The sequence below is a fragment of the Lycium ferocissimum genome, chromosome 11 (assembly GCF_029784015.1).
Source record: "Lycium ferocissimum isolate CSIRO_LF1 chromosome 11, AGI_CSIRO_Lferr_CH_V1, whole genome shotgun sequence".
Lineage (NCBI taxonomy): Eukaryota > Viridiplantae > Streptophyta > Magnoliopsida > Solanales > Solanaceae > Lycium > Lycium ferocissimum.
The window spans coordinates 51,293,783-51,302,336 of NC_081352.1; the positions used below are offsets into that span (position 1 = coordinate 51,293,783).

At 36.5% G+C, this 8,554-nt stretch overlaps 1 protein-coding gene across 2 annotated transcripts; it reads right to left on the reverse strand.

Annotated features, from left to right (window-relative positions):
- LOC132036658 (DEAD-box ATP-dependent RNA helicase 53, mitochondrial-like) lies at positions 1-8,303 on the reverse strand. 2 transcript variants are annotated; one of them, XM_059427040.1, is made up of 8 exons: positions 7,774-8,303; positions 4,650-4,777; positions 4,048-4,459; positions 3,867-3,965; positions 3,475-3,699; positions 2,497-2,658; positions 1,026-1,574; positions 1-241 (listed from the first exon to the last, which is right to left on the reverse strand). In XM_059427040.1, the coding sequence occupies exons 1-7, from the start codon at positions 8,131-8,133 to the stop codon at positions 1,047-1,049; spliced, it is 1,914 nt and encodes a 637-aa protein (XP_059283023.1). In that variant the 5' UTR covers positions 8,134-8,303; the 3' UTR covers positions 1-241; positions 1,026-1,046. The 2 variants fall into 2 exon arrangements, with proteins under 2 accessions (XP_059283023.1, XP_059283022.1); XM_059427039.1 differs by having other exon boundaries at positions 1-249; positions 1,034-1,574; positions 7,774-8,301.
- Positions 8,304-8,554: the final 251 nt, after the last annotated feature.

An 8,554-nucleotide genomic window follows, 5' to 3' on the forward strand; every position in this document is an offset into this window, starting at 1 on the left:
TAGCGGCCAAGAAAAGAGCGGCTTTCTTGATAACCAAAGATTACATATAGGTTGTACCAAGTGGATATTAAATGGTTATTTCTTATGGAATTCTAAGTATAGCGTTTGAGTTATAATATTATCTGGAGCTACTGCAACTCTAAACACAGCCTGATAATTCAACACAGATGCTTCACAAATTGGACATCAGTCGCGCATTCGTCTCGTCATGGACATTTCCAATAGCCGCCATATTCACAGTGTCCACGCCTGTTAAACAGACCAGTGAATTACATCAAAAACATAATTCTAGAGCAAATCTTCGGGAGGATGGACATATCAGGACAAAATGCAGAGTTTCCGTTCACATACACAAAACAAATAAAAAATATCTTTGGTTAACTTTTCCCCCTTATTTTCTCGAGAAGGGAACAGCATGGGGACACAATAGGTAATACAACCACATAAAACATCTGGGTATTGTTGCAGTTGCAGCTGCAGCATATCCACATTCAACAGTCGTAGAGACCAATCAAAGTGGGACCTTAATATCCTTTTTTAACACTATCACTCCAGTCTAACATGTTTTTGACAGCAGGCACCTTTATAAAGCTTTTATAGCTGAAACTGTTTCAAATCCAAACAACCATTCTCCGAAGGAGCAAACAACTTAAAAACACATGCATGACGCACCATATGACAGACCAGCCACACGTGCTTGACATATCAAAGACTCGAGCTTCATTTTTTGATTATTACATCAAAGACAAACCTTTTTTATAAGGAAATTCTTTTGTCTGTATTAAATCAAAGACAAGCTTTTATTTACTATTTTCGAACTTCTGTGTTCAGTTCTTACCCACTTGTGGGATTACACTGGGTTTGTTTTTGTTGTGTTCAGTTGTTGGTGCCTTTATGATTATTATTGTTATTGTTGTAGTAGTAGTAAGTGCTGCTTAATAATTTTGTATACAAGTAAGAACATGTGGAAAATTATCAAAATCACCATATGGATGAAAGTATCAAATTCATCAATGGAGAACAAGGAACTTGCCTTACAGAAAGAACTAGAAAAATTTCCTCCCAGAACCTTGGTCACCACTAGCCTTGCCATCTCCAAAGCCATCAAAACGGTTTGAACGATTATCATTGTCAGAACGTGAATCACCAAATCCACCAGAGCGGCCTGAGCCAAATCCTCCAAAACCAGATGAGCGATCTGAACTCCCGAAGTTTCCAAAGCCACCAGTCCTATTTGAGCTTCCAAAACCACCACTGCGATCTGAACCACCAAAATTACCGAATCCTCCCTGACGATTGGAGTCACCATAATTCCCTGAGCGGCCTGAGCTTGGTCCACCAAAGCCACCCCCTGATCGTCCAGAACCAGATCCACCAAATCCGCCTGTTCGACCAGAAAATCCGCCTTGCCCACCAAACCTGCCGCCAGAATTTCCATAACCACCAGAACGACCAGAACCCGAATCACCAAACCGACCACCTCCCATGCCTCCATAAGAGCCAAACCGGCCACCACCTCTACCCATGTCACTGAACATGTCTGTTGCTCCAGCCTCTACTTCTATCCTTGGAAGCTTTTTTCACCAAATACATGAAAATAAGATAATTTAATAAGATGAGAAAATAACCCTTGGTCACAACTGGCCTTACAATTCACCTAATTTGAGCAAGAACATCAGCGTTATGACACTTAATTGTTTAGATAAAAAATTGCTAGAGCCAGCTATAAGCTACTTCATTTTCAGATCCATTCCAGTCTACATATTAACACAATTCAATATTATTCAATTAAGTAACCATCTAGATAGATATAGAAATACAAAATCACTCCCTCAAGAAAAGGCTAAGGCACAGAGGATACAGAGAGTGAGAAATTGTACTCCATGAAGTAAATGACACAAGAACTTGAACTAAGTCAAAAGTTTACATGAAATTTAGTAAAGACTTTAGTTTGTCTACTTAGTATTCAAATAATAGCACACCACAACATTTCCCTCACACGGTAAAGCATGCCAATGAAGTACTAGACCTACATTTACAATATTCCAATTAAAACTATCCCAAACATCCCATTTTCTGTGACATGATTTCACTAGGCACCCTAGGTAAGGATATCTGCTTGAGTTACTACATTGAAATCATAGAGAGATATCCTCAACAGCATTTGGCATTAAGTGAAAAAAAGCCGAAAATATCTGAAAGATCAAAGTAAAACAATGCATTGCGCTACTTTCATTGCAATCATAAAATATTTGTTGGCAAGAACTTTTGATCTTTTATTAAAATAATTCAACTTTTTGGACCCGGCAAAGGAGGAGTGGAGAACTAAACAGCAGCCCTTTAGCACTAACAGTTACAGAAGTCACAACTCACACAGCAGTTATAGTTCTCAAACATAAAGCTTTTTTCTCCAACCGAGGGCACGTATGATAATGTAGGCAAAACATGAATAGATGACATCAAAAAGTAAGAGCATCAATGTATTAGCAGTCTTACCTCGATAAATCTGCATCCCACATCGCGTTCAATACCTTTCACATCCCTATGTTGGCTTGAAGAATGTATCAGAATTGCACTTCCTGTCTTCCCAGCACGTCCAGTTCGACCGGATCGATGAACAAAGATCTCTGAAGAGTTTGGGAGCTCATAATGTACCACCTGAGCAGCAAATTATCAACTTCAACTTCAGAAAGAAAAAAGACAAAAAGCAGACTGCAATTGAAGAGACTCAATACCCAGAAACTTCTCACGATACCCAATTGGTTTCGTCAGGCATACAAAGCAGAGATGTCCCCAGAAGCAACTTACTTACTTTTGGCCACATCCTATTTCATTTACTAATTTATTTTCTAATATTCAATTATTATACTGGCATACAGCAGACTTGATGCACGAGCCGAATACTGGTTTCAAGTATTTGCTCCCTTCTAGAAAGTTTCAGATATCATAATTTAGGTGAAAAGCTAAACACACAGCATATATGACTCAATAATATAACAACATGTGGGTGGGGGTGTTGGAAACAATATTTTAGGAAGGAGGGGAAACAGGAGCAATTGAATTGTAGAGTGTAAAGAATTATATTGACCGATGTAGCATGCAAGTTATATTGGAGAACAATATTAATTTGCACTCACATACAATGAGTCGGGTATTTATGCAGAAAATTCATAAAATTACTAGAATATCACATTTGGCACTAAATTTGTAACCTAAAGCACATTTAAACTCATTTGCCACTAAACTAAAATTTTCCTTTAAAACATGAAGGATCAGGCAAAGTTGGTATTTCAACATGCAACTTCCATTGAACCCCTTCTATTCCATTTCATGTTGTTGGTTTGTTGATCTACGGTTCTAAACAGAAGGTTCTGATATATGCTGTCTGCTCTATTTTTGGAAAGTGCAGAAGAAAGAAAAGAAATGTGGTGCTTATTCAACTTAAAATCAGAAGTACAGGAATAAAAGACCAACCAGATCAACATTAGGTACATCAAGTCCTCGAGCAGCAACATCAGTGGCCACCAATACATTGAATTGACCTTGGCGGAAACCTGATAGAGTTCTCTCCCTCTGGGTTTGTGAGATGTCCCCATGCAAAGCTTCACATTTGAAACTCTTTTGCATTACATACGACAATCTATCAGCATCACGTTTAGTTTGAGTAAAAACAATGCACTTCCCTCCTTTTGCATGCTCCTGCAGAAATGACATGCTCAATTAGTTCCCGAAATTAAAGATTATTGAAAAGTTAGACAGTAGAAAGACCATTCTCTATTTTTATTTATGTTGGTGGCAAAAAAATAAAGAGCGGCTTAGAACAATAAAATGTGCATAAAATAGGACAGGGGGGTATATCTCCATACAGTTATCAGAGGTCCAAGAATTGCTGGTTTCTGATGCATCTCACAACCAATTGAAAACAAGGAAATCCCATCAGCCAATTTCTGATCAGAATCTCCTACCTGGGATATATAGAAAAATTAGCTCCAAGGTTCTCAATAATTAAAAAGGAAATTTGTAAGATGTTGAGCATTTTGGCCTCACAAGATCGACGTGAAGTGGATTCTTCAGGAACTTTTTGGTAATTTTCAATATCCAACCAGGCATTGTGGCTGAAAACATCATTGTCTGATGCTTCTGCGGAACATTTTCTAAAATGGTCTCAACATCCTCCGCAAACCCCACATTAAGCATTTGATCAGCTTCATCTAGAACAACAAACTGGATTTCTGCCAAATTCAAAGCACCCCTCTTCAGCAGATCAATAATCCGACCTGGTGTTCCCACAACAATATCTACTCCCCTGTCAAGGGAACTCATTTGGCGTGAAATGGGAACACCACCATAAACACATAGTGTATCCAGACCAGGAGCAGACTCAAAAAATTCTTTATCCACTTGTTTGGCAAGTTCTCTGGTTGGCGCCAAGACTAAAGCCAAAGGATTCCTTCCACGTCTGCATAATTGAAAATAAGCTGATTTTTAGTAATTTACAACTGTAACAAGTTCCAAATTTGCAACAAATATTCAGAATCAAACTTTAATTACACTACCCAAACCTAGAAGACGATAAATCAATACATTATGCTGCTAGCATATTTGTACTACTAATATAAAAGCACAGAGAGAAAGCAGACTGCACAAACCCATGCTTCTCGTTGAAGCGAATGATCTTATCCATGATGGGAATGCCAAAAGCTAGTGTCTTCCCAGTTCCAGTTCTAGCTCGACCAATCATGTCGGATCCTTGCATTGCTGGTTCCAGAACAGCTTTCTGCACAACCCACAAAGAATTAAAGTCCGCACCTCTCTTTGCCTTGCATCTCATGACCAAATTAATCTAAGGCTATGCATTAAAACAAGCAGTACGTGACTAAATTAAGCTCATTCTGGACCGATCATTCTAAACAAGACTGGAGGAGGAGAAAATCCTGATATGTTAAGTGCCTAACTATGCGACCAAGGGTGTGGCCTAGTAGTCAATGAAGTGATTGAAAACCTTGAGGGCGAGGGTTAAAATTATAGGGGAGACAAAAAAATTTGGTAATTTCTTCACATTTGCTTAAGCCTTGGTCAAAACTACCCAGTACCTGTGTTGCGATGTTCACAGAAGGTAGCATACAACTAGGCGAGGTGCCCCGTTATTAAGAAGATGTTAAGTGCTTTATTAGAAGAACTGGCCGACCAACCCCATGAGAGTACACCATACAACTCTTAAGTTACTCGTCCCTAGATAATATTTAAGTATTAACTTCATCGACAAAAAGACTACCAGAAACACATTAAAGGTTTGTTTGGTATGGCAAAAATGTGTTCTCCAATGATCATATATTCATTCATATGAAGACAAATTACATACATAAGGTATCTTAAGCTTTTGGATGAGATGGATATACACCAACATGTTCCTCTATTGGTGTAAAATGGCATCATTCACTTGATGTCATTATATATCCAACTCTTTAACCCATATAACTTGATTCAATCAACACACGGACAATGTTTTTTAATAAAGTGGGATTACCATATACTCCCTCCGGTCCATAGTAAGTGTCCTTTTACATAATTAAGATGGTATTAATTGTTTTATTCCAAATTTACCTTTACCTTATTTAGATAAGTGAACTTTTATGTAATCAAGAAACTATACTAAATAGGTATCATTTAATTAAGGGTAAATAAGTCAAAATACCTACTCCTTTCTAGAAGTTACTATTTTCTTAAGTGTGCCAAAGGCCAAAAGGACACTTATTGTGGACCGGAGGAAGTATCACTTAAGTTTATACCTAACCATACAGGGGGAATTAATACAGAAAATTACTCCCTCTGTCCAGTTTTACTTGTCCAGTATACTAAACATTGATGTCCACTTTTACTAGTCCAGTTTGTAAAACCCAGAGATAATTTAACATTTAATACCTATTTTACCATTATTATTAATAATTGGGTTAGGAAACTTCAAGGACTTGTTAGTGGCTGCACAACATTTTAATTATGTTATAGTGATTTCAATTATTTAAAATGATTTATAATAATTAGGGGTGATATAGTAAAATTGTCCTAAGGGGTGTGTCAAGTCAAACATGGACAAGTAAAAAATGGACAGAGGGAGTATTTGCTAAGTTAAAACATTTCCGAGAAAAATATCCCATGTGAAAACATTTCGAATCACACAAACACACCCTAAAAGCTTAAAAAACCAACTACTATTCTTATACTTATACACCCTATTCAGTACTATTTAGAAATTATGCAACGCATGTTATTTAATACAACAAACCAAACAGTCTGTTAAAAAATAATGTCGGATTAACTAATCCCAACATACTAATACACCCGTACTAACGACCCCTTAAGTTGATACTTAACCAAACAGTGGAAAATAATACAGAAAACTGCTCCCTCCGGATCAAAAAGAGTGTCCACTTACCCCTTTTTTTTTTTTCAAGAAAAGTGTCCACTTACCAAATCAAGAAACAATTAACCTTATTCTTCCAAAATTGCCCTTATTAAGTGTTAAGTGATCAAATCTAATACCTATTTAATTAGGGGTAGTTTAGTCAAATTACCTATTTTTGTCTAGGAGTCAGCATTAAGGGGCGTGCAAATGGCTAGGTGGACTCTCTTTTTGATCCGAGGGGAGTCCAAATAATTGAGGTTTTAGACTTGAGCACATGGATTAACGAATTCACTTACTCCTAAAAATTAAGAGGTTTATAGACTAAAACACCCTTAATTAAGAGGGGCTTTGAAACTATAACAAGCATTAAATTTGGTCATTGAATTAAGAATTTGTCGAGGGTAAATTTGTAAAAAGACAAACTAAAACCTGAATTATTTTAGACCAACTTTAAAAGGCTAAATCCTCAATTATTTTGGACCGGAGGGAGTATTTGCTAAGGTAAATCATTTCCAAGAAAAACATAACACACCCTAAAAGCTTAAAAAAAGACATTTTTTTGCCAACCTGAATAGGGAAGAGCTTAGTAATTCCTTTTTTAGCCAAAGCAAAAACAATCTCTTGAGAAATACCAAGTTTTGATATCTCAAGTCCTTCATTATCTTCAGTGGCGGATTCAAGATTTTAACTCAGGGGTTCGAAAAAATAACAAAAGCTAAATATAAAAAATAATGTTGTTGATGGAATCGAACCTATAACACTAGAGACAATTTTGAACACCCTGGACTGCTTGAGCTAACCTTTTACATTTATTCAGGGTGTTCAAAAGCTAATATATAATATATATATATATATATATATATATACACAAAAAATCTACCTTATATATACACTGTAAATTTTTGCCGAGGGTGTTCGGGAAAACACCTTCGGTTGGCTCTGCATCCGCCTCTGATTATCTTCAGGTAAATCCGCAACAGCATATCCTACTTATTTATTATTAAAGTTCCTATTTTGTTCTTTACCTTAGTGTTATTCATATAAATAAAATAGTTTGTAATTAAAGGTGAAGGGTATTTTAGTAAACTTACATGTTATTATACAAAAAAGAACATTCCGTCAAGCCAAACAATAAAAATGTTATTAAACCACAACAAACAATAAAGTCTATCCAAACATGGTATTCATTAAAACAGTACAATACCATACTGTACATTATGAAACCATGAGTAACAACCATCCAAACAGTGTTATACATAAAATTATTTGCTAAGCTAAAACATTTCCAAGAAAAACATTCCACGTGAAAACATTTCGAATCACACAAACACACCCTAAAAGCTAAAAGAAGAAAACATTTTTTTGCAGACCTGAATAGGAAAGAGCTTAGTAATTCCTTTTTTAGCCAAAGCAGAAACAATCTCCTGAGAAATACCAAGTTTCGATATTTCAAGTCCTTCATCATCTTCAGGTAAATCCGCAACAGCATATCCAGCTTGTAAATAACCACTAGAATGAAACCCTCTTACAGAAGAACAAACCCCAAATTTACCATCAACCCATTTCTCAGTTCTTGATTTAGTATTAGTATTAGTAGTAGTGACAAAACTGTTATTTTGGGTAGTTGGTAGGGCATTTCCGGAAAAGAATAGATGGGTAAGGGCATTAAGAGCAACCCTTTTAGAAGCATGTAAAGAAGAAGACTTTTTCAAGAGTATAAGGCTGTTCATTTTTTGGTAATATGGAAGGAGGGTTTAATTAGGGTTTATCAAAAAAGGAGGATTTAGCAAAGCAAAAAATGAAAGGCGGTTGGAGTTGGAGATCTTTGGGTTTGGAGATATTTTTGTTGAGGTAGAAGAAGAGGTTTTGGGAGCAAGAAAAGGGGTTTTGGTGTATGTATTGTTGTGAAGGGTTTAAGAGGAGGAAGATCCACATAAGCTGGGCTGGGGTTTGTTTGTCTTGGAAATGGGTAGGTTAGTTGTAAAATCTGATCTAGATTGGGCTGGGCTTGCTTGTCTTGTAGTCAAACTAGCCCAACAAAATATTGGGCTTGGAAAAGTTTTAAAGAAGATTTTCACTTCATCTAATAGTACTTGGAGCCCATTTGAGAAGCTTACGTAAATGTATCCTTCGACAACTAGTTTACCAACA

What these genes read in the sequence shown, in the direction of transcription:
- LOC132036658 (XM_059427040.1), bottom strand. Translation starts at nt 8,133, where the DNA reads ATGAACAGCCTTATACTCTTGAAAAAGTCTTCTTCTTTACATGCTTCT. An exon ending in CTAAGCTCTTTCCTATTCAG is followed by an intron (nt 4,778 to 7,773) that starts GTCTGCAAAAAA and finishes TGGGTTGTGCAG; the next exon opens with AAAGCTGTTCTGGAACCAGC. An exon ending in TTCTTGGACCTCTGATAACT is followed by an intron (nt 3,700 to 3,866) that starts GTATGGAGATAT and finishes TCATTTCTGCAG; the next exon opens with GAGCATGCAAAAGGAGGGAA.